The 27,104-nt window shown below is 41.1% G+C and overlaps 1 protein-coding gene across 2 annotated transcripts in view; it reads left to right on the top strand.

Moving 5' to 3' along the window:
* SPAG6 (sperm associated antigen 6) overlaps positions 1-27,104 on the top strand; it is a 138,906-nt gene that overhangs the window by 66,227 nt on the left and 45,575 nt on the right. For both annotated transcript variants that reach the window (XM_018564095.1, XM_018564103.1), the window contains 3 exons: positions 14,638-14,843; positions 21,151-21,324; positions 23,955-24,107. In XM_018564095.1, the coding sequence (XP_018419597.1) occupies positions 14,638-14,843; positions 21,151-21,324; positions 23,955-24,107 (533 nt within the window). The remainder of the gene's footprint in view (positions 1-14,637; positions 14,844-21,150; positions 21,325-23,954; positions 24,108-27,104) is intronic.

Below are 27,104 nucleotides of genomic sequence, written 5' to 3'. Positions count from 1 at the left end.
TTTTTTTCTATTCTGACACGGCTCCGTGTCAGAATAAAAAAAAAAAAGAAAAAGCAGTGTTTCTCTCCTTGGCGGCCGAGAGCGGGAGACCCCGGAGCACCAGGGAGAGTTAGCTGTCTGGAGATCAGTGTCCCTGGTTACCTGGTAACCAGGGACGTTGATCTCTCTGCAAGTGGCCGGAGCCAGCCGTAAGATCACGGCTGGCTCCGCCCAGCTGTCAGAAGCAGGCTGTCGGCCGGCAGCTCGGCTGAGCCGCTCGGCCAGGTTCGGGAGCTGTACGGGCTATAGTGAATAGCCCGTACAGCAGCCCTTCGGTTCTACTGAACCGAAGGGGTCCTGGGGCCGAAGCTAGCCGAAGGATCGGCAGAAGCTACGGCTAGATCCTTCGGCTGCTTCGTGAATAGACACCTAAGTACAATGACTGGTCATGAGGTGGTTAACACAACAGTTTTTGGTTTTCTGAGTTCCACCTGTAACATAGTTTTATTACGTGTTGATCTGCCCTTAAATCCAGTATTTGTTCACTTCCTGTAATAGGGTGACAAAAATCACACATCAACATTGTCACCCTGTGGATGGGGCAGTCTTAGATAGACATGTCGTTTTAAATGGACTTTAAGTAAGATACACACATAATAAAGTGTATCTTCAGCTGACACTGTTTTCAGCAGATACAGCAACAGTTTTTTGGTTTAAGCCACACCTATAAAATCTGACAGTTGTAAACACCCCTGGCAGTGTTATGTGGTTTGTCCCAATCAATCCCTGAAAATAGAACTTTTGCTATACAGCTTGGTTCATTACAGAATGTGAAAATATAACAGACGTATTGGCAGGACCAACAGGTAATAAAATTATGTTACAGGAAGGACTCACTTAAACTAAAAAACGCTGTGCAGATGCTGGTGACAGGCTACGTCATATATGTATTTTTCCACTTTAGGTAAACCTATTGCGTTGCCTTGCATTAGCAAAGTACATAATTTCATTTCAAAAACGTAAAACCTTTTATATTTTTTAGTGAAATAAAATTGACTTGTTAGCATTAATGTTTCCCTTTAAATAATTTATTTCTACACATTTTATATTACAGCCTTGTGCCCATAAGCTGTGCTTTTTCAAGGGAGCTTCGATTTAGTCATCGCTGTACATTTACTCGTTCTGAGAATATATCTGTGTTACCATTCCCCCTTAGCTCTTATGTGAAGTCTAATTTGTACCATTTCACAATGATTAAAGTAAAAGTGGCTTCTGAAACCTTTATCACAAGTTTTAAAACAAGCTAATGAGTCATTTATAGCCAAACAAAACATGCAGGACACGCCTGAACATGTTCACATATACTAAACCGTGCATAATTATAATGTATTTTATAGAGAGGTTAAAGCTGAACTTTGGGCAGATCACTCAGCTGTAGATCCTCAAGTCATCTCTGAATTGGTGCTGACACTGTCCTTCGTTCTGGAGGGTGGCTACTTTTGTTCCCCATGGTCCATGTATGTGTTGTAAAGTAGTCACCGCTCCAAGATCACTGAAATGAAAATTTCAAAACCGAAACGAAACCAAAATGAAGAAAAATGTCAGGCTGAAACTGTAAATGTTTTTTATTCTATGACTGCCTGAGGTGCCGCGCGTGTCGGGATCCTCAGGCAGTCGCCGGCCAGCTAAATTAGGACCCCACCTGGAGCTCCTCCCACTGGACCAGCGCTGACTCGCCGCTGCTCTCCTGCACCGAAGGTAAGTGAAAAAAACATAGCGCAAACATCGGGGCATTTTGACAAGTACAAGTACTTGTCAAAATGCCCTGTTTTTTCCGCCCTCACCCTGCAGCGCCGTAAGGCGGCCGCCTGACTTGCCCTGCGGTAGCGCCAGGCCTGCTTGTACCCTCTCTCCATCCTGATACACTGCCACAGGAAGCTCAGCGAGCGATGCGGGAGGAGAGCTCCGCCTCCTGTGACAGCACTGGCTGTCTCCACCCACACCACACTCCCGATCTGTGACAGGAGGCTGAGCGGTGCAGATAGGAGAGACCCCGGCCACTCACAGCGCTCTCCTCCTGCAATGCTCGACCGCCTGTGACAGTTTCAGTTCTCCCCGCTGGGACACAGAGCAGCGCCCAGGGGGGAGGAGAGAAAGAACGGATGCACCGCTATATTGGCCAGAAAATGGCACTTTCAGCATTTTGCCAAAAGTGCAATTTTTGGCCGATATATCAATGCATCCCTAATACTTATCTTTCCCACCACCTGCACTGCCAATTTTCACTCTCTTGAAGATCTAAGTTTGCTGAAGAATCCTCTGGGAATGTCAATACCCTGGTCCCTTTCTGGGCACTGTGCTTCCTTCTGCAGGCCTCTACATTACTACAAGACACAATGGTAACGCCTGGGCCGGCGGAGGTAACTCATCACACAGAGCTTCCAGTAGGAGCCATTGAATATGCTCAGTACTTCCAGGTATGGAGGAGTATGTGACTCACCTATGTGATTGGGCCAATCCGTGCCTGTTTCCTATGACTCTGACCTACATGGAACTTTTATTTCACTCTTGGCAGTGGGGGGAGCAAAAGAAAGGAAAGTATGTGTGTCTAAGGAGGTTTGCATTAAGGTGCCCATACACTGCGCGATTCTCGTACGAGAATTGCGGGAAATCCCGCGATCGTACGAGAATCGTGCAGTGTATGGAAGGCGTGCGACCTTTTCTACTGTACGGTCGCACGTCTTCCGTTGAACCAGCAGGCTAGAAAACCCGCCGGAAATCGTACGATTCTCGGCGAGCTGGTGGCCTGCTGGTTCGACAACTGCCGACCGGGCGCTGGTTCGACAACTGCCGAACGGGCCGCTGTGCGCACGCGCACACTGCCCGTTTGCAGTCAGCGTAAGCCCGCCCCCCATTGCAGTCATCGCAAGTACGATCTGCCTGTCCAAGATGGGCAGATCGTACGTACTTTACAACTCTCGCAAGACAAAAGTTGCGAGGGTTGTAAAGTGTATGGGCACCTTTAAAGTCAACTTGTTGCTTTTTGCTGTATGGGCAAATCACAGATTGACTTTAATTATCCGAGGACAATAGAAATCACCTGTTTTCCATTCAGTGTATCACTGGCTGGCATTTGTGTGCTGTCATTGTTTTCTGCTTATTATACATGGGGGGAGAGTTAATCAAAACTGGGGCAGACAAAATCTGGAGCAGTTGCCCATGGCAGCCAATCAGCATCTCTCTTTCATTTCCAAAGCTTAACTGAACAACCTGAAGCATAACTGAACATTGTTCCCCCAGTGTTTGCTTTATGAGTGCAACAGAATTATTCTTTATAATACAGTTTACACATTTCTTAATGCTGGTTTTATACACTGGGCTTGATTTACTAAAGGAATAGAGCATGTTCACATTGTAAAATGTACGCTCCCCTGGAAAAGTTGTGTTCACTTCAATCACCCAAACAATCCTTGATGATTGGGTATTTAGAGAAAACACAGCTTAACCTTTTTTTTACTAAGTCAAGTAACCATACACATAACAATGTGAACACATTCGACTCCTTAAAGCTGGCCATACACAATGTGAATTTCGGACAGTTCTTGATGAACTGAATGAAATTCGCACAATTCAGCTGATCGAAGGAGCCGTTTGGGAAATCTTTGAATATACAGAGCTGGCAGCCAATTAGCTGCCGGCTCTGTTCAGGTATTCTGACAGCGGTGGGCGGCCACCATCAGAGTACAGTGTATACAGCGGGAGATTCCTCGATCAATGCACGTAAGAGTTATCAATATAACGCTGTTATATTTTCTTTGTTCAGCCCACAGGTTGAACAAAGAAAATATTACAGCGTATGGGCAGCTTTAGTAAACCAACCATATTATTTTTTCAAGGCAATTTCAACTAATTTTATTCAGCCTTCAGTCAGAAAAATGACAAATGCCTCAACGTAACCAACAGTTTGGATGTGGTAGGTTACCTTGATTTCTATAATGGAAAGCTGGTTGAAAATGCTTTGTGTGTTGGACAGCTTTTTAGACCTTTGTGACCAGAGCAATTTTAATCTGCAAAGGTTTATGTTTTACGGTTTACTTATTGAAAAGTATTGCAACACTTTCTCTGCCTCCTCCTTGCTGGTTAAAAATAATAATAATAATAATATACCTGAAAATTGTCTAAGGGAGTTATCAGACAGAATGTTTCATGAAACCTAAATGGTACCTAGAGAATATGCTTGTCAGTGAAAGCATACGCATAGAGGCTGATTTACTAATGGATCTGAGAATGTTCACACTATAAATTGAGTGAAAATTCCCTTCAGTTATGCAATCATGTGCCAATGAAATAAGTAAACAGGGATTTGCTTTTCACATTATTAAAATAAACCTTCACACAATTTATTGTGAATATTCTCAAATCCTTTGGTAAATCAGCCTTCTTGTGTCTGTCCCATTCCATTTGCGTTGGAGATTTGTGAGGGCTAAGGACACACCTCACATGTGACAGCAGTTGGCCAATGAGGCTCTGAGCTATGCATCTTGGTAGGTAGGGAAAAGAATCACTTGCACGTGCTGGGCAAATAGGATGGTGCAAGAAAGATATGAATTGTCAACGGGTGGGCTATTAAAGGAGAACTATGGGGTCAGGGCTTTTTCCCATAGTTCTCCTTAGGGTAACGGGAGGACACAAACTAGCGTCCTCCCGTTACCCTAAGCTCAGTATACCGCGAGCTACAGCTCGCGGTATACTGAGACGCCGCAGCCGGAGCGGATCTCGATGTCGAGGTCCGCCCAGCTGAGTGAGTGACAGCTGGCTCTGCCTATCTAGAGGCCGAGCCAGCTGTACCCGCCCCCTCCCCCGTCCATCAGCGCTGGAGGATCAGAGCGGGGAGGGGGGAATCCAGCCCCTCCCCTGTCACGGCAGAAAACTGTGACAGGATCGAGAGGTGAGCGAACGCCGGTATAGTTCGCTCACCTCCCGATCTACTGAGCCGACCTGTGACAGTCTCATTGTCACAGGTCGGCTAGAACTATGAGGTGAGTGAAAAGCACTCACCTCATAGTTCTCCTTTAACAAAGCCCTTTCATTTGTCAATGTAGAGCAAAGTGACAGATTCTTAGAGCACCCCCACCCCAAACACTGATAGCTTTGCTGTGGTCCTTGACTACTCTGCAGGAGTTCTGAGAAATGGTATTCCTCTCAAGATGCTGATCACCAGGCCCGAACACTGTCATGTGGGGTTACACACGACAGGAGACGCTACCACTCTGCTTAAAGTGTCTCATCACACCATCCTGAAGAAGTGGCCACCTCAGAGCCAGGAAACGCGTTGAAACTGTGATAGTTATGTGTGCATGTTTCATGGAATAAAAGTCTAAATTGAAGAAACATGATCATTTCATTTTTTCCACCTGGGCGGCTCTGTTGTCTCGCACCTATGCTTTTTGGGGCATTTTTGACTCATTTCTCCACTGTCATGTAGGAAGGAGAGGAGCAGATCATTAACCCTGGGTAATGATATGCAGCTTACATGGGGTTTAGTTCTGAGCTCTTTCGCAGGCATACAGAGCAGGGGGGGGGGGGCTCAGAAGGTAAGGCTGGGTGTGGGGGGGGGGCGCCTATTGGCCAAACATTTTAGTTGGCCAATAGGGAGTGACAAGGAAGAAAGGGACAAGTCCATAACCCTAAAGTAGCTGGCTAAGATTTGTATTACAGAGCACCATGAATTTCAGGGCTCTTGAGGTACTTTGCAAGGCACGTGATTAGAATCTGATTTTATCTCCTGCTTGATTGACCACAGAGTCAGTTTAAGGGATAAAAGTTGTTCAGTTGGTGTTTTCTTTTTACTTTCAGGAATTAGCAGCTGCCGGCCATTTAATAAAACATGAGTTTCTAAATGCATGTTCATTCTCCATCGAAGACAACATTTCTTTTTTTTTAAATAAAAAAATGCTTTTTTTCATGTTGAAAGCAATTTTCTGCACAGAACTGATCACTGTGATTCTATTATCAGCTCATCACTGCGGCAGGATGTCAGAACAGGTGTTGCCAAGATCTTGTACACATTGTACGTATGTAATAGAAAACAGGATAGGAACAGAAACCACACATTTGAAAAAGTCAGTCACATTTATGATTCAGACATTACTTTTGTGGTTTAATGCAATATAAGGGTTATCTATAATTTGTCTGTTTTGACTGAGTGCCGGGCTATTAGTGACTTGCAGCCTATGTAGCTGAAAAGCACCTCTGTTAGGAAGCAGACATTTTGTTTCTCTCTTTGGTTAAAGCCAAAGTTCCCCCTTTTTGCACGTTTTCTACCACTAAAATATGTGTTTGAGTTTGCTAAATATAATTATAATTCGCTTTCAATATCTGCAATTCTTTGCTTTTCTGTATGCCCCTCCTACTTTTTTCAAACAATGTTTGGTATATAGGCTATAGGTGATCTGTACACAGGAAAACCTTTTGTGTACCAGATGCTGGAATCACTTTTATCTGACCTTAGCTGTCACTCAGACGCGCTAAAGCTCCTCAGCAGTGAGCTCTTCCAACTGATGTGGCTCTGTTCCTGCCTACATAGGAATGTTTGGTGTTCCTGATGCTCTTGGAACCCCTCCTGTTTTCTTCTCAGGGGGAACCCCTTGTTCAGAAATGCAAGTGCAGCTATGTCACTCTTTGATGATATTAAAAGCATTAAACAACAAATATAAAAATGTAATAGTTTTGGGTCAAATTATATGTTTTTAGACTCTTAAATCTTTTATTTATTTACTTTTCTATTTTTATTAAACAGTTATTTTTCAAATAAAGATTAATCCCTTGGTTCACCCATGACACCGGTGTAAACTCTCTAGGGCTGTCTGAACAGATCAGGCAGGGAGGGGGAATAAATCATCGGCCTTCACTTCTATCACACTTGTCCCCCCTGCACACCGTAGAAAAATTGGCTGGTGGAAAAAATCGTTGTAACCACTGGCCAGCATGGTGAGCAGCTGGTCAGTGTGGATGTACTGGTCCACTGGATAGGCTGGAGGTAGAGAGGTGACTGAGGAAGCTACATTGTGAACCAGGAAATATATGTGACCTACATGTCTGTACAAAACTTCAGATGTGTGTAAATGAAAAATGGGCTTTGCAGAATTACAAATCCTTTGGTGGAGCTTTGGCTTCTTCTTCATATTTCACAACACCAGTGTATGTCTGTGAAGGTTCTCATTTATCCAGGTCATGTAGGTTTATCCACGCACTAGTTAGCCACATCACACTGTAGTTGTTCTGTAATGTTGAAGACGTTTCGTAGCTTCAGCAAGCTATTTCTTCACTGGAACTGAAGAAGTGGCTTGAAGAAGCTGCAAAATGTCTTCAGCATTACAGAACAAGTCTAGTTGGATATGACTAACTACTACTAGCTAATACCAATGTACTTATTGCAGTGATTCATTTGGAGACCCTGTCACCTAGGCCATTCAAGGCAAAGTGACTGGGCTTGTTTATACTCACCTTCATAGTGAAGGTGAGTATAAACAAGTATAAACCTCCCCTTTTCTATTTCTTCTGTTGTGGCATCCCCAAAACAACCTGTGCTTGTGGGTATGGGAAGCATGTGACCTCTTACTATGATGCAGACTGGCGGCCAATCACTAGGCCTGAGTACTGTTTATGACAGAGAGGGTGGTGTCACCTCTCCCTCTAAGCTCAGACACTGGGAAGTTTTGCACTGAGATGATGGGAGCACTGAAGGTATAAAGCTGGCAGGGGGGAGCTTTATACAGATCCAAATTGGCAAGGTTGCAGGGTCTTTTTAAAGAGGATATACAACCTCCTATGCCTTACAGCCAAGCAATGTGTCATCTTGTATCTATTTGGATTGCAGTTGTCATGGTTCTACCATAGTCTGTGACACGGAGCTGGAGGAGGGACAGCTGTCAGTACACACTGCGGGACGGCAGAACGTGGATGGAGAGCCGGGACACTAATCTCAGGGGGGGGCAATTGCCCCGTTGCCCCCCCCCCCTGGATCCGCCACTGGGTTCTACACATGTGATCAGCTATGACACCAGCCATTTGAGGTCTTGAAAGTTCGGTTGAAATAAACACACTGCCAACCTTGACAGTTGGCATGCCTTAAAAGTAACTGTTTTGGAAGACATTAAATTAGTGGGTAAAGTTCCCCCTTAAGACAGCCATTAAAAAGTAATTGGAAAATTAAGTAATTTAAAACTACGCTGACTTTAACTGATTATATTTCATATAAAGGGACATACAACCCTAATTTCAAAAAAGTTGGGACGCTTTGTAAAATCTACATAAAAAAGAATGCAATGATCTGCAAATCTCATAAACCCAGATTTTATTCACAATAGAAAGTAGAAAACATATCAAATGTTTGAAGGTAATTTTGAAATTGATGGCAGCAACACTTCTCAAAAAAGTTGGGACAGGGGCAACAAAAAGCTGGCAAAGTAAGTGGTACTAACAAGGAAGAGCTGTAAGAACATTTTGCAACTAATTACGTTAATTGGCAATAGGTCAGTAACATGATTGGGTATAAAAAGATCATCTAAGGCTGGGCAAACACCTTACAACCATCGCAAGACTTCTGTCTTGCGATGGTTGTAAGGTACTTAAAAAAACGTACGATCTGCCTATGTTGCATAGGCAGATCGTACTTGCGATGATCGCAAGCCACGCCCCCTGAGGGGTGGGCTTCCGATGACCGCAATGACGAACGGGCAGTGTGCGCTTGTTATCGTACGGACATGCCACAAACCCGCCGAACATCGTACGATAATCGTAAGGTGTGTGGAAATCCCGCGATCGTACGATGATCGTAAGGTGTGTGGAAGCCGTGCGACCTCTACTACTGTAAGGTCGCACGACTTTAAACTTACGGACATGTTTGAAAACCCGCCGAGCACACTGCCCGTTCGGCATTGCGGTCATCGTAAGCCCGCCCCTCAGGGGGCGTGGCTTGCGATCATCGCAAGTACGATCTGCCTATGCAACATAGGCAGATCGTACGTTTTTTTAAGTACCTTACAACCATCGCAAGACAGAAGTCTTGCGATGGTTGTAAGGTGTGTGCCCAGCCTTATAGAGAGTCAGAGTATCTCAGAAGTAAAGATGGGATGAGGCTCACCAATCTGTGAAAAGCTGCGTCTAAAAATTGTTGAACAATTTCAAAATAATGTTCCTCAACATAAAATTGCAAAGACTTTAAATATATAATTGTCTGCAGTACATAATATCATCAAAAGATTCAGAGAATCTGGAGAAATCTCTGTGCGCAAGGGACAGGTCTGAAACACAATATTGGATGCCCGTGATCTTCGGATCCTCAGATGGCACTGCATTAAAAGCAGTCATGATTCCGTGATGGACTTCACTGCGTGGGCTCAGGAATACTACCAAAAGTCTCTGTCTGTGGACACAGCTCACCGTGCCATTCAAAAAGGCAAGTTGAAGTTCTATCATGCAAAGAAGACGCCATATCTCAACGTGATCCAATTAACGCCGCTGTTTTCTCTGGGCCAAAGCTCATTTAAAATGGTCTGTCACAATGTGGAAAACTGTTCTGTGGTCAGACAAATCAAAATTTGACATTCTTTTTGGCAAACATTGGCGCCTCATTCTCTGGACTAAATAGGAGAGGGACCTTCCGGCTTGTTATCAGCGCTCAGTTCGAAAGCCTGCATCTCTGATGGTATGGGGGGTACATAAGTGCGTATGGAATGGGCAGGTCGCACATCTGGAAAGGAACCATCAATGCTGAAAGATATATCCGGGTTTTAGAGCAGCATATGCTCCCATCCAGACAACGTCTTTTTCATGGAAGGCCTTTTATATTACAGCAGGACAATGCTAAACGGCATACTGCATCTATGAGAACAGCAAAGCTTCATTGTAGAAGAGTCCGGGGGATTAAATGGCCTTCCTGCAGTCCAGACCTTTCACCTATTGAAAATATTTGGCGCATTTGAAATGAAAAATACGACAATGAAGACCCAGGACTGTTGAGTAGTTAGAATCCTATATCAGGCAAGAATGGGACAACATTCCTCCCCCAAAACCCCAGCAACTGGTCCCCTCAGTTCCCAGATATTTACAGAGTGTTGTTAAAAGAAGAGGAGATGGTAAACATGGCCGTATCCCAATTTTTTTAAAGTGTTGTTGCCATCAGTTTCAAAATTACCTTTATTTTTTTCTTAAAATGGTCCATTTTCTCAGTTTAAACATTTGATATGTTTTCTATTGAAAATAAAATATGAGTTATGAGATTTGCAAATCATTGCATTTTTTATTTTATGTAGATTTTACACAGCGTCCCAATTTTTTTGGAATTGGGGTTGTAATTGGATATAAAGAAACAAATGAAGAATTATGATGTTGCCAATGGTATCTAGTCACTGCAATGGTCAGTAATTGTAGTTTACCCATCACCAGAAAGATTTCCTGCACACAGCTCATTTCAATAACTACATCAAGCGGCAATGTGGTCAGGTGTCATTAAGCATAATAAATGTAAACACAGCTGATTTTTTTCTTTAATAAGACAAAGAACAATAAGCTAAGTGCAATGACCCAAAGCAATCAGTCATAAGTCATCTTTCACTGATAAGACTTCTATAAATAGTAATCTGGTTGGAAAATGCTGAATAGCAGAAATCAGTGGAAAAGCCCATAAGTATTGTTAGATTGTAAGCACCAGCAACCCAAAATTATCAGTATGTGTACCAGGAAATGTGGCTTTAAATTCCAGAACATTCAAACATAAAAATATACAAATGTGAGATAGTTGGTTCAACAAATTTGTTCTAAAATATAGAAGAAAGTTTATTTCATATAGGGAAAATTTGCAAAAACATATTAGACAAAGAAAACGAGTATATTAATATCCTATTTAAAAGTGTGCAATCATGTATACATCATGATCATAACATAGACCTTTTCAAATGATACAACAGGCCAATAACAGCTTGCGTATCTGCGGGTTCTATGTGTTTCACAGAAAGATCCACTTCTTCAGGATCCCACAATGAACTAGTGCTTGATATACTTTAGTGGGTAGATTTTATCAGATGGTGGCCTTAGACCTTGACATTTATCTGTAATAGACCAAAGCCATAAGTACAACAATCCACACTTATTCATGTACAACAGTCTACATGTATTCATGTAATAAAATATAGTGATCAGGGCAATCAGGGGTGCCGTACCTTTCCAAGAGCAATTTGCTAACCAATCGCTGGCCAGAATGACCGAAGCGCACTTTCACAGGCGGAGTGCATTTGGTATCACTCCACCTGTGACAGGAGGCGGCGCTATAGAGGAGGCATCGGCTTATGCGGCTCAGCTCCCTCCAGTGCCGCCTCGCTTCCTCTAGCGCCGGCTTCGTTGGCACCGCTGATTCGCTCCCGCTCCCTTATGCAACCACCGGCCCTGGGAATTTATAGAAGAAAGTTTATTTCATATAGGGAAAATTTGCAAAAACATATTAGACAAAGAAAACGAGTATATTAATATCCTATTTAAAAGTGTGCAATCATGTATACATCATGATCATAACATAGACCTTTTCAAATGATACAACAGGCCAATAACAGCTTGCGTATCTGCGGGTTCTATGTGTTTCACAGAAAGATCCACTTCTTCAGGATCCCACAATGAACTAGTGCTTGATATACTTTAGTGGGTAGATTTTATCAGATGGTGGCCTTAGACCTTGACATTTATCTGTAATAGACCAAAGCCATAAGTACAACAATCCACACTTATTCATGTACAACAGTCTACATGTATTCATGTAATAAAATATAGTGATCAGGGCAATCAGGGGTGCCGTACCTTTCCAAGAGCAATTTGCTAACCAATCGCTGGCCAGAATGACCGAAGCGCACTTTCACAGGCGGAGTGCATTTGGTATCACTCCACCTGTGACAGGAGGCGGCGCTATAGAGGAGGCATCGGCTTATGCGGCTCAGCTCCCTCCAGTGCCGCCTCGCTTCCTCTAGCGCCGGCTTCGTTGGCACCGCTGATTCGCTCCCGCTCCCTTATGCAACCACCGGCCCTGGGAATGGTCACAACTAGGTCTTATTTTCGGGGTAGGTCTTATATATGAGCAATTCCCGAAAATAGTACTAAGTCTTATTTTCGGGGTAGGTCTTATTTTTGGGGTATATAGTATAATCATGGTAAAGCAATATTATTATTATTACATAGTATTTATATAGCGCCAACAGTTTGCGCAGTGCTTTACAATATAAGGAAGACATGACAATACAATTCAAACAGGATGTTAAGGAGGGCCCTGCCCCTGAGGGCTTACAATCTGAAAGAGGAGGGGGAAATGATACATGAGGAGGTAGCTGTGTGGGGATGAATTGTTTGAGAATGTGATAGTAACAGTAATTGTTTGAGAATGTGATGGTTACAATACAGTAACATATCTCATACATTGTCATTGTAAGTACTTACAGCATATATAAACTATAAATCAAAAAACTGTCCCCTGTCCAATTGCATGAAACACCCATAACATATATATGATTGTTCCACAAGTCCTACACACAAAGCCTGTGCCACAGGGATCTAAGAAAAGAGTGAAGAATTCAGAACCACAAGGTTAGAACTCAAAGTGCTCACAATCCAAAAGGTGAAAAGAAATTCCCCGGAGAAAGAATCTGACTGGTTGCCACGTTTTACTACCTTTTTGAGTTCTTTTACTTATTAGCTCAATGTAACAATAAGTTCTTCTACCTATTAGCTCAATGTTATTTTGAGTTCTTCTACCTATTTGTGGCATATCAATGTTGGTTCATTCTAATGCCATGCATATTGCATGCTTTGATAAATTAGTTTATCTGGTGGGCCTTCTATCTTTGATAACTCAGATGATGTCCTGCCAGCCCACATTTTCTATAGGCAAAGTCTCCTTTACCTCCATACTTCCCCCCTTTGCTTCTGTGACTTGTCTGTCTTGTTTATATACCCCAAACGTCAATGACTGTCTTATATAATATTGGAATTATCATAGGGAACATTTGATTTGATATGGCTATGGTCAATATATGAAAAATTTTACAAAATGAAGTGCAAAAATATATCTACATCCTGCTGCAGCATCAGCTTCAGGTCATAATGCATTTTGCTCACATACTGTATCTAGAGTTTATGGACATATTTGTCATGGAGGATGATGTGAGTCATTTATTATCATGCACTAGTTAAGATGAATTTCTTCTTCTTTGCTGCTTCCCTTTTGGAATAATTAGATAATTAGACCTCATTTTCACTGTGACCCTGGAACAACTAAAAATATATATATATTGTGAACACACAATAATTGAGCTCAACCTGAAACAAGCCCATTTTTAGGATGCTTAATATTATTATACATATTTTATTAAAATGAGCTGCGATAAAGACCACAAATTATTCAAAGAATTATGACAATTAAATTATCCTGTCTTTGCTAAGTAACAATGAGGCAGTTTTAGAAATAGCTCTTGTGCTGTCTATAGCTATCTGATATAATTTAACCCTAACCCTCTTTGTGCTCTCTACTAAAGAATGGCATCTGACATCTGATTGGCAGCGAGAAAATGTTTTTCTCCTCGTTTATTAATTCAGCTTTCTACAGATTTCTTCCCTAAATAATGAAAAGCTTCTTGTTTTTGTTCTTTGTTACAACAGTGAAATCTGGGAGAAACTTGTTATATAAGATGACATTTTATGTGTGCTTACTTTGTAGATGTATAAAACAACAAAATAAATAATAATAAAAAAATAAAAATAGTGCTTTCTTATATGTTATCAATATGTTTAGATCACAAAAAGGTAAGGCTGTTTTTATTTAATGCTTGAAGTGATCTGTTATAATGTGAGATGCTAAAAATATAGACATACTTTTTGCTTTGCTTGTTGTAAGTCTCAAACATGTGAAACATTGTTGTCTTCGTTTATTCAACATTTTTTTTATTTGTATGCACTATTTTTTATATATATATATATAGTGCAATATAAATGGGTACGCCATATTAGTCCAGTAGATAAGATGTCAAAAAATACACACACATTTCTTTGTACTTTTAACAGTTTAGCTTAAAAATTATGTAAATAGAACATTTACATTTTAAATATATATTTCAGCAAAAAAAATTAAAACAAGCAGAAAGAATTTTCAAATAAAATGTTAGTATGCTTAAAATATCTTGGAACATATGTAAAATATTATTCTTGTATTTCAGCGTAGTTAGAATGCGACAAGGAATCCTCCCTCTATTTTTTCATACGGTGATGGCTTTGTGTTACCTAGCTATCCATGCATAAAATGGCTGCCCACTGGTGGGTCTGGGCTTAAACAGCTGACATCTGCTTAGTTAGTTCCTCCCAGTAGAATAACAAGCTTTTGCAGCCTAATCTACCCCAAATGTGTGTATGTAAAAGAGGTCCCATCTATTGACCGGTGTCCCTTTCAGCCAAGGATTGGTCCACATGACTTCAGAAGCTAAGGAGGCTGATTTGAAATGCAGATCTCCAGACAGCCCAGTCCGGCCTGCCCTCTCTCCTTTGGTGTGTGTGTCATAGTGAAAAATGGCTCGTACAAGGGTCAGTCACCCGTACTTACTTAATTACCTCTCGTTGGACCTGCAGAATTGTCACAAGCTGTGGTGGATTCAGGAGCTGTTCCCCTGCTAGTGCTGTGTATCCAGGAGCCAGAAATCGCTCTGAAAAGGATTGCTGCTTCAGCCCTGAGTGATCTATCAAAGCATTCTCCGGAGCTGGCTCAGACCGTGGTGGATGCGGGAGCTATTGCCCACTTAGCCCAGATGATTCTCAATCCGGATGCCAAACTCAAGGTACATCTTTCAATTACTGTTTGATCCATCCCTGTTTCTGCTATGTGTTCCTGAAAATGCAGCAGTTAAATATTTATTGCATGTACAATTATTTTCTAGCTATTTTTTTCTTATAAAGGTCTTGCCAGTCTATTTAAAACTAAGCACATCTGTTACATGTGAGGCAAGAGCACGGAGATGTAGAACCCTGTTATCCAACCAGTAGGGGTTACTTCTGCTAGTTGAATGGGTACTTATGACCATTTCAGGGCACTTCTAAACAGTTTAGGGGTCTTTTTGGTACATTGAGGGGGGTTTAGCTTGCTAGTTATTTCATACAACAGCTTACACTTTATCAAATCATTTTATAAATTGTTTTGTATTCTTTTAAAAATAACAATTATTTGGAAAAAATGTAAACACAATTAGGGATACTGGTAATTATTGTTCACGTTAGGGATTGTATTAGAAAAGGTGATTTATACCTTCCTAGTATACGTAATATAATAACATAAAGAAACATTACATTAGAACAGAAACAATTCAGAAATCATTTTTTATTTTTAAAGCCATGCCGGTTTTTCCTGAATTGTTAGCAGCAGAAAGCTTGCACTTTGGGGCCTTGTATTTAGAGGGTAATTATACTTTTATATACTTTCTTATCTAAATTGATATATTGATCCGGGGCAGCAATTAATCAACTTTGTCAATGATATTTATTACCTATATTGTTTATTACAGCTATACTAAGCCAGTTAGGAATCTTTACACTTTGCTTGTTGGAGGGTGAAAACTGTAGTCCCAATGTAATCTTAGGTCTATGTGAACATTACCTAGTAAAATGTTGACTGTCGGGTACTAACTAACTAACTAATTTCATTCTCATGCTTGAGAATGAAATGTTGACTGGCATAGTAAACAATACCTTGCATAAGTTAAATGCATACTCATACTATACTTCATCTGATCAGTGAACTGCTATAACCACATGCTGTTTTCTTGCTGACAGATCCCTCTGCAAATGTCTGTATTTTTATGTGTTGGAGTATTTTATTCTTTTAATATTATTATTTGGAAGAATGCAGAAGAAAAAAACTTCTATTTCTAAGAACATACGTATATTTATAGACAGATGAAGTTGTAGTTGAGGGTTGCGCTTTCAGATCTAATGCTGGTGACAGATGGGTAGACATATTCAGCTGCTTCAACGCACGCTTGATAGATATGTGGCTGGGGTGTAAATAGTGTTCAGCCCTATATAGAAAGAGTGATGTATTCCTGCTGACTCATAAATCTTAAAGTATGATTTCTATTATTTATGTTAATTCTCTATGAAGAGAAAGCATTGTTTCAGGCCTCCTTAGCTTTATGATTGATTTGCTTCAGGATCTTAAAAAACAGAAATCGTCTGTTATTCAGGATGAGTTTTAGGGCTCTTTCACACCAGCCCACACACTAAAATATGACCAATTCGGAGATGATTGGAGGATCTACAGCCGAGTGATACACAAATAAGATTCATTTTTGTTAATAGTTAGGGTACTTGAATGCATTTTTAAGATTTAACTCCTGAGTTTAGTGTCACTTTAATGAATAAGGTAAAGCTATGTTCAATACAATCTTCCAATCGAGCAAATAAAATTCCTTTGTTTTTATTTTTTAATTCTCCTTGCACATGATTGGACACAAGGGTAGCTCATTTACTAACCTCAGTGAACACTCTCTATTCATATAGTAAATTTACCCCAGCGTGTTCACTTTTCCTGCATACTAGAGTAAAACCAACATTTTCTTATAATTTAGTTAAACGTAGAATTACTGCGTACAGCAGATTCATCTCCTCAGCCTGGTCAGTAGCTGGTGAGCTGTGGTGTTACTGAATGAGCTGTGCCACTAGCTCAACACTGACTGCACAAAAAAAGGTGCTTCCATGATTAATTGTAGAACAGCCAGTTCCCAGATCTTTCTTTATATTGAACAACAGCTCTATTCATATAGTGCCAGCTGGGCCAGTACATTTAGTGGAATTCTAAAGTGCCCATACACATTAGATGAAAACTGGTCATTTGATTGGCACCTTATATGTGGTGTGTCAATGATTGGAATGCTCCCTAAAGGGAGAGTGTCACTCCTTTTAATCATTCAGCAGTAGGTGTAGACTGATCTGTTCTGCTTTATTTCAGTACAGTACAGTACAGTTTTTGAACCTGTAGATAGCACATTTGGTTAAGTGGTAAGAAGTAATTATTAAGCATTTATATATTGTGGGGTTGATTTATTAAAGAAGTAAAGTAAAGAAGTGAAGTAAAAACCGGCATGGCTTTTACTTTCAAAGTGTGTTTTTCTATTTGCAAAGGACATTTTCATTTATCTTTGTACATTAGGTGGAACAAAGTAAAAATTAACTTTGCAAAGAATACCCAACTATTGCTCACACATGATAGGGTGTTTGTTTATTTATATGTATGTATGTATGTATGTATATTTATTTATTTATTTATTTTTCTTGGTACTGAACATAAGTAAGAAAATATGTGAAAACACTATATTCAACGCCGTTGAATTTAACTTTTTGGCAGTTTTGTGTAGCAGTTGTATATGCCATTAATTTTAATAGAGATCCATATTTAAATATCAGATGTCTGTTACATTCAAGGTGCTGGCTTCTGTGGAAAAAAGTTTGTTAAATTAACAAATCGTTTGTAGGTCACATATATTGATGCTGTATCTATTGGTATGTGTTGCTGTATAAGTCAAACAGAAAAAAGCCTTGTGTGGTTCTGACATATGTCTGTACATAGAGCTGTTGGACTTGTCTGAGCATCCTGTAGTCCTCCGTGGAAACCATGCGAAAACAGGTCATCTTTCTCAATGTAATAATGCCCAGTAGAAAATGTTTCTTCATTGATGCCATCCGCTGTGTTTTCCACTTTGCCTGAAGTGCCCACAGAACTGCATTTCTCATTTCTCATGAACTGTTTGCCTTGGACAGATGCCCCTGGCTGCCGTGCAGCAATTCCTACCAAGTCACTAAAGGAATGAAAGGGAACCTTTTATGAGAGAAGCATGGAGGCTGCCATTGCTTATCTGACATCTGAAAATGCTCGTCACCTGGCAGTCATATTTACCCTTTTGTTTAACACTTTGAGACTATGGCCTGGAATGAATATGCAGATATGAGTGTCTGATTTTCCCCTGACTTTCTTGATATACCAACATGGACAAATTTGTTGGTACCCTTTCACGGAAAAAGTCATAGCAAAAAGTGCAGCTTGCTGTAAAGCTGGTAACAAATTGATGAGTGCGTTTGCCATTTGTTTTGCTTTTACGAAAAAAGAACGCACAATTCTTTCTGAAATAACTTGACACTGACAAAAGTAATTGGCATCTATAGTTCCATATTTGAATATTTAATACAAATAAGACTTTGCTTTTCATTTTTTATTCAACAGAGTATTTTAATAAATAAAGCAAATGAAAAAGGCATGAATAAAAATGATAGAACCTTTAACCTAAATTTTTCTGCATAACCTATAGGGCCTGTTCACACTAGATGCGGTGACTGGCGTTTTTCAGCAACCAAACAACGCGAGACACTGCTAGGGCATGTAGAAAATAGTTTTCTGTGTGCCCTTTTATGCTACAATGCAGTTGTGATCTGCGGTACGCAGTGAAAAAATGCAGATATGATCCGGCAGTTTGTGGTACACCACACAGTACTGGACCTGCCATGACACACAAGCCTGCCCACTACAACCCTCCATTTATGTGGATGTGTTACTGTGAATGGGCCATCTCTGGAAACAAACACTTTCTCTAGCTCTCAGTGAACCTTCTGCACCTGCTAACAGGTAGTTTGGCCCACTCTTCGTGAGTAAACTTCTCCAGCTTTTTCAGGTTTGAAGGGTGCCTTCTTTAGCTCTTTCCATAGGTGCTCGTTAGGATGCCGATCAGGCCTCAAAGAAGGCCACTTAAGAATAGTCCAATGTTTTGTTCGTTGCCATTTTTGGATGCCTTTTGCTGTGTGTTCAAATAATTTTCCTGTTGGAGGACCCATTATTTGCAACAGACAGAGCTTTCTGACACTTGGCAGTAGGTTTCTCTTCAGAATTCCTTGATAGTTGTGAGATTTCATTAATCCCTGCACACATCCAGGGCCACCCATGCCAGATGTAGCAAAACAACCCCAAAACATAACCGAGCCTCTTCCATGTTTCACAGTAGGTGCGGTGTTCTTCTCTTTGAAAGTCTCAATCCAAATCAAGAGCTGATGTAACTTGCTAAAAAGCTGCAGTTTTGTCTCATCTGTCCAAACAACATTCTCCCAGAAGCATTGTTGCTTTTCAATATGCATGTAAGCAAATTCCAGTCCTCCTACATCTTCATCCTTTTTTACCCACTGTCGCTCAAAAAGCAATTGATGATGCGATCAGACACTGATGTACCTTGACCTTGGAGTCCAGCCTGTATCTCTTTGGAAGCATTCGTCAGGTCTTTGTCTAGCATTCGCACTATTCTTCTGTTCAGTCTGGGTTCGATTTTTCTCTTGTGGCCATGCACAGGGAGGTTGATTACAACTCCATGGATCTTAAACATGTTAGTAATATTTACAACTGTAGTTACAGTCCAGCAATCTGCTTGGAGACGGTCTTATAGCCTTTACCTTTTAATGTGCTGGTCTATAATTTTCTTTTTGATCTCCTCAGACAACTCTTTCCTCCGCTTTGGTATATATTCAGTGTGGTGCACACGATGATACAAACAGCAGAATGACAGCATGTGTGATATTAATTACAGAGAACAGTTAGTTTGAAATATCACCATGACCCAATTATTTATAATCTTTTCTAGGGGTAGCAACAAATCTATCTAGGACAAATCGTAATTAGAAATGTCTCTAACAGACATCCCTCTATTGCATAGCCCAGGACAGTGACCACACCTTAGTCTGTAGCTCTCTTCCACCTGTTCTATCTGCCCCATAATGAAATAATGGGGGTTATTCACTAAGCTGCCAAAGGCAGTAAAGTGAATATCCAAGTCGAAGTGAAGAGAGACAAACCCTGTTTGGCTATATACTTCAGCCATGCACAGCTGTTTTCAGCCATACATCGTCTGGCTTCGCCTCACTGCGGTACAGCCGAACAGCCTCAGTGCGTTCGGCTGAACCGAAGTGAAGGACACATTCGCCTGAGCCTTTACAACATTTGGATCGGCTGAGGTGAAGGTTTGGCAGTTCAGTCTCTGCTGTTTGCCCCTATTCTCAGGGCTGAACAGCAGAAAGTGAATGGCCGAATGCTGCCGTGCAGCATTTGGCTCGGTCATTCTGTTCCCTACCTCAGAATAAACAAATTGACATGTTTTTGACTAATTTTTGACTAATCCTTTATTTAGCTAAAAAAAAATCCAACGTCATAATGATGACCAATGGGCGCTGACTCATAGAAATAAAAAAAAATCTCGACTCACGGCGCTAAATGAGGAAGTACAATATCACAGCACCGAAGTCTATCTGACCTTTCTATTTGAATCACTGCAGATGATGAGTGATTTAAGAGGCTTGGCTATATACAAATGAATTGCCTGGGGTGTCTATTGCCCCCCATATCCATTGTAAATTTACCCCTGGTCCAGGACACAAGGACGTACTCTTTTTAGAGATGGCTTAGTTGATGTTTTTTTAAGCAAGTGATTCCAGTAGTACTTCTTTTACACTTGATTCTCCATGTTCCTCTAGCAGAAGTCCATGAAATATTCTGAGACCCAAGAACAGCTTTAAACCCTGTGATTTACAAATGCTTAAAAACATTTCTAATATCCAGGTATGATTTTTTTGCTGGGACTCTGGGGAAGATGATATCGCCTATACTACAAGAATCTGCATCAGTTGTTTTTTTTATAGTTTAAGTGTTTTATTTATTCATAATGTATGTTTAAAGAAGATACGCAATCCCAAAAGTCCCATATAGGCTCATTTTCTTTGTGTTAAGAGGATAATTCCACTTACTTTGTAAAAATTTGCCACTTATGATTGCACCTCTGGGATGGGAAATAAAGAAAAAAGTAAGAACCAATAGGATGTATATAGCAAAATGCAAAATAGAAACTTTGAGTGCCATGTATGTGCCGTCTTAGGTAAAATAAACAATTGGCACAATGTATTCACGTAATAAAGTAAAAAATCTTTTACTGATCGTAATCTAATGAACTGAAATCCGATTGGTTCCTGGTGGTTGCTGCACTTTTTACATCACCATTGCTTTTTGAACAATTGTGCTGTGCATGCCAAAAACTAACTGGACTATCATTTTCTCTGCCCACGCAACAGCGACAGGTGCTGTCCGCTCTCAGTCAAATAGCGAAGCATTCAGTAGATCTGGCAGAAATGGTCGTTGAGGCTGAGATCTTCCCCGTCGTCCTGACATGCCTGAAGGACCCCGACGAATACGTCAAAAAAAATTCAGCCACTCTAATCCGAGAAATTGCCCGACACACACCCGAGGTAATGTGTTCCAAATAGCAACACGCAGCGTTAATATACAACTCAGCAATGGATTAATCACAGCACTCAGCGCTAGATTGGTGGGTTGAGGGAGTAAACTGCAAATTAAAATGATACTTTAATCCTTTTGTACATGAGTCATCATCAGATGATTTAGTGTGTGGGATATTTAAATCCTTTCTTTTGTTGCTAGTCACAGTAATGTGGCTCAGCAGGACTCCTATGGGCTGCAGCGAAGTGACCTGTTGCCCTCAAAGGTTTGCTGCTAAGCTGACGTCTCTTGTTGACAGAGCAGTCCTAATGAACACTAAGAAATATGGGGATCTTAATAAGACTGGTTGCTGCTGATGTGAAATCAATAAATAAGCATTAATGCAAGCATCCTCAAGTTATTTGTTTTCTCTCGTGGCTGTATCACAGCCAGTTGCTACCATTAATTATCTGGGCTCTGCATTGTCTCCCTTTAGGATTGTCTCTCCGCTGCTCTTCCCCCCCAATTAATACAAAGGCACAGGGCGAGGTGCAGATCTGAGAGATGTCACAACAATTTAGCCCACCGTTTTATAAATCCCTTCTCCCCATTCTTCAGTTCCCTTTTCACGCCATTTGACAGAGATTCCGCACAAATTGGCATTAAACTGCGTGTCATATGTTGTCATAATGAATTAATGCGGTGCCAAAGCGACTAAAATCCAGTTGTGGCACCTTGTGGACGCATACAAATCTGCCCTTTGCATGACTGTTTCTTTGCCATTAAAAGCACAGAAAAATTATTTTATAGCAATCTTTTAAGCTATTTTATACTTTTAAATGTCTTGTCAAAGAGCAGACACCCACAACGTGCATGCTGTCGTCTTTGTTAATTAGAACACCCTTCTATGTGCCCTCATCTGAAACTGGTTTCACTTTGTTACTGTAAGTGTCTACAGACATCATAGAATGTTTATGGCCATTTACGGTTGGTGCTACCCAACCCAGGTTACCTCTTCTACCTAAGTGTTCTTAGGGGATTGTTGATTGGCTAGGTGTAATTCTTCCTGGCCAACTGCCATGGTGTCCCCTAAAAAAGCCCTCTCCCCTTCTCCATAGGCACAGACATGACCATTAATAAATGTGTGAGGCCTGTCCTGCCCTTGTCCTTGTCCTGTAAGAGTCTATTTATAGGCACCTCATAGGATGTTGCACAATAAGTTGCACTATAAGGCCAAAAGTTTGTGGACATCTGTTATGCCTATATGAACTTGTTGGACATCTATGAGCAAAATTTTAGAGTGTGCCTGTGAGAATTTGTGCCTATTCAGCCAAAGAGCATTTGTGAGATCAGGAACTGATGTTGGACGAGAAGACCTGGCTTGTAATTGCTTTCCAATTCACCCCAGAGTTGCTTAGTAGGGTTGAGGCCAAGGCTCTATGCAGGTTACTCAGGGTCCTCATGTCAAAAATGTTTTTATGGAGCAGGCTTTGTGTACATTCATGCTGGACCAGGAAATGGTTGTCCCCAAACTGTTGCCACAAGAAGCACAAAATACGGTGTAGGCAAATTCCAGCCCTCCAGCTATGGTGAAACTACAAATACTTTTATGCTGTAGGCCATATAGTACATGTTTAACACTGTATGTGCAAGTCTATGTATATTGATCACTTTTTTCTATATTATTCATTGTATTATTATCTCAGTTAAACACGTCATTTAGATACCTATATGCTGCCTTGACATTTTCTGTTTCAGTCAGCGATTCACTGAAGATTCAGTAAAGTTAGTCCACTTAAAATTGATATTTCATTAATAGCTGGATGCTGGTGGGCTGCAATACCTGGCGGCTTTCTATATCTTTCATGATCTCTCACAGTTAAATCCCAGTGCCTATATCTCCATCTCAGCCCATAGCTTGTTGAAATGTGCATTTACTTTTTAGGGATGTTCCGATACCAGTTCATATACCAGTGCCGATACTTGGCATTTTCATGAGAATTACTAGGGTGGCAGTGGTTGCAGATGGGACTTAGCTCTGGTGCTCCACCACTGTCCTGAAATCATTAGTCGATATTGTTTTAGAAAAATTGTCTCATGACAATAAACAAAAATGTATCAGTACTCGTACTTGAAAAATGGTATCGGTGCATCCCTTATATATGTTTATAAAAACAACATCATACATTAAACAGATATGTACAAATCCAGGAGCTCCGTGTGCTCCTTACAAATGACAGCGGCCTCCTAACTTCTGCATTTTTCTCTAGTCTAGTCTTGGAGCTGGAAAAGTATCTGTACTTGTACTTGTCCCGAGTACGGTACTTGGTATCTGAACATTCCTACTTATATTGTTGAATACAGAGGGAGTAGAGATTCTTCTGCTACAGAAGTGAGGCTCAACAGGGGGAGAGGACAAGGCTAGAAATACAGCAACACAATCTGGTTGCTGAAGTCCCCAAAAGATAAAGGAAGTTATAGGAAATTCAACCCGCCAGTACCCGCACATAACCAACATATCAGTTGCAGGTGGACAGACCGTTTCTATGCTTTACCTGTCATTTGCCTGAAGGAATTCCATATCATACCTTAGTGTACTTCTAGATAACTACTTGCAAACACAAAAAGCTGATTTGCTTTGTCTTTTGTTTGATTCCAGCTGTCGCAGCTCATAGTAAATGCAGGAGGAGTGGCTGCCGTCATAGACTACATTGGGAACTGCAGGGGTAATGTGAGACTTCCCGGGATCATGATGCTGGGTTATGTAGCCGCTCATTCTGAGAACCTTGCAATGGCTGTCATCATCTCAAAGGTCAGTAACTGAATAACAATGTTTGGCCGGTAGAGACATCCTCTAATAATCACTGACCTGTCATGCCATCTAACATTCTTCACTTACTAATGTTATGCCATGTGAAGCGATATATACAGTATCAGCAGGAGGGAGCAACAGGACAGAGGTTCTAGCCTTCCCCTACTCTACTGAAAAAAAACAAAACAACTTTTTATTTCTGTGTGTGTTGCCTTTGGAGAGTTTCCATCACTTCCTGTCTGGTAAAATCTTGTTAGCAACACAGGAAGTGAGATTCATTCTTTAGTGGTGCCCTGGATGGCAATAAAAGAAACAGACACAGGTTCGAATCCTTCTAATTCTATGCAAAATAAAACAAAAATTCATTTTTCGTTGACTCCTGCCTGATGTTGTGTCCATCTTAATGGCTCACTATTCTTCTACAATGATAAACCCAACTCCAGCCAACAAATTGTATTTGTTTTTGGATTAGTTACTCTGCTTGGCCCTAAAAAAATGTAAAGTCAGTAACTAAATCCCATGAGCATTAATGTGTTTAATGTAATTTCAAAAGTAATTTGGAAATTTTAGAATTCTGCAGCTTTCATTAACTAATACATGGTTATGCTCTCCATTAATGTTCTTATTCAGGATCCTACTTTTACAGAGTGACAACCCTCTGCTCCTATCTCTCAATTATGCTCCTACATTGTCACCCTGTGATATAGGCTTCTGATGATCATTATATAATTGATCATTATACAGAGAAGGGGATTTATCAAAAATGGGGCAGACAAAATCTGGAGCAGCTGTTACCAGCAACCAATCAGCATCAACCTTTCATTTTTAAACCTTAACTGAACAAACGGAAGAGAGAAGCTGAATGGTTGCCATAGGCAACTGCTCCAGTTTTGATAAATTACGCTGCTTTGTTTCCACGTCCCGTCATAATAGTTCATTTTAAGTTCGGAAATTTTGTCAGCTGCCTAAATATTCAAACAGAGTTCACTTTCTTTTCCTGCATGAATATAACCTATTCATACGTGACATTTATCTTTCTAAGCTGTGCAAAGATCTAGTGCAGGGAGACAGCTGCGGCCTGTGATATGCAGTTCTTTGTAAATAGCTCCCACTGCTGGGCTACAGGTGCTAAAAATAGGTTAAATATCCAACCGCCATAAAGTTTTATATCATCGGCAGTCGTCTATATCATTCTGTATTAATCTGCAGCTGGCTGAAGAGGAGAGAACTGTTACTAGATAATTGTTGGAAAACATGCAGATGTCTACACAGTGGAACAGAGAGCCTGTGTGTATATAAAGTAGAGCAAAGGCTCTGCCCATAATATACCTGAGTCAGTTACTAAGAATCCTCAAGACTTCATACCCAGCTTGTAGATCGGACCATCATGCACTTGGATAAAGTGTGCTGTTTTTTGGACTAGAAATCCATAATGTTTAATGCTGACGTTTCACTTGTTTATATTTTACCTTCACTGGATCCTCCTCCCCATCATCCACAGGCTAATGAAATGAATAGCTAAGAGGGTTATTCACAAAGCTGCCGAAGGAAGCCGAGTGAATAACCCACCTGAAGTGAAGTGAGCCGAATGCTGTTTGGCTCTTCACTTCAGGCTTGTACGGCTGATTTCAGCCTTACATCGGCTGAAACCAGCCGTACATCGGCTTGCTTCGGTTGGCTTCGGTTCAGCCTAAGTGAAGAAGGAGTTCGACTCAGCCGATCCAACATCTGGATCGGCTGAGCTGAACTTCCGGCAGTCTACTTGCTGCTTTTCGGCCTATTCTCATGGGGGCCGAACAGCAGTGAGTGAATAGCCGAATGCCGCTGAGCGGCATTCAGCTAGGCTATTCTGCTCGGTACCTCGGTGGTACCGAGCAGAATAAAAAATCAGTGAAAAAAGTTTAAAAAAATGTTAAAAAATTTAAATAAATTATAAATGTAAAAAATAAATAAAGATTTCTTTAAAAAAAGGAAAAAAAACTAAAGAAAAAACCCAATCAATTGGGCGGAGCTAGCAGTGACAGCTAGCTCCGCCCAACTGTTTCCTATTGGCCGGGACGTGCAAGAGTCTTTTAGCAGGTCCCAGCCAATGAATAACAACTGTCATTGTTTAATGACAGTTCAGCGTCCCCAGGTAGCCTGGGGGCGCTGATCTGTCATTACAACTGGGCAGCCGGCTTTCGGCCGGCCGATGGCTGGCTGTGCGCACTGCTTCGGGTGTCACTTCGGCTCAGTCGAGCCAAAGCATATGCCTTTGGCTGGGCTGAGCCGCTCGGCCAGCTTCGGGAGCTGTACGGGCTATAGTGAATAGCCGATACAGCAGCCCTTTGATTCAACTGTACTGAAGGGCTCCAGCGCCCGAAGCTAGCCAAAGGATCAGCTGGAGCTACTGCTGATCCTTCGGCTAGCTTTCTGAATAGACCTCTAAAACTTTTCAAGTTTCATTGCATACCCTTCTTTAGACCCAGTGACATCAGCACTTGGTCTGTGTGCTTCCCTAAGTAATGTAGGCAAAGCATGGCTGATGGGAGGGGCACGTGGTGTCCTGGATACAGTAGGTGCGTCTAAAACTTCTATCAGGTTTTTATTTGCTGTGGTGAACACTGTCACTGAGAATGAAAGTGAGGGGAAATGTCAAAATCTTGAGTTGTCACCATACAGTAATCGAGGGGAAATCTTCCAATGGGGACACTTGTTCCTGTGACAACTTCCCTTGTTTTGGAGAAATTTCCTCCTCCTATTTTGTTTACAGGACAGGAAGCGAATGAAAATCTTCCCCAATGGGACACAGACAGTGAAAAAACAATCTAATGGAGTTTTAACCCTTTTGTACAGAATCTAAAAGTAGAAAACGTTTGGCTTTAGATCTACTTTGGGATATTGGCATCATAGATGCTGCGTGCCTCAGGACCTGAAAATATAAAGCCTGTGCCCATCACCACCATTGTATATGACACATGAAGCAGGACCTTGCAGCACATTGCACATGTCACCTCT

This window comes from Nanorana parkeri, unplaced genomic scaffold (assembly GCF_000935625.1).
Source record: "Nanorana parkeri isolate BGI_ZX_2015 unplaced genomic scaffold, ASM93562v1 scaffold23, whole genome shotgun sequence".
Taxonomy (NCBI): Eukaryota; Metazoa; Chordata; class Amphibia; order Anura; family Dicroglossidae; genus Nanorana; species Nanorana parkeri.
This window is presented reverse-complemented; position numbering and strand designations above follow the sequence as displayed.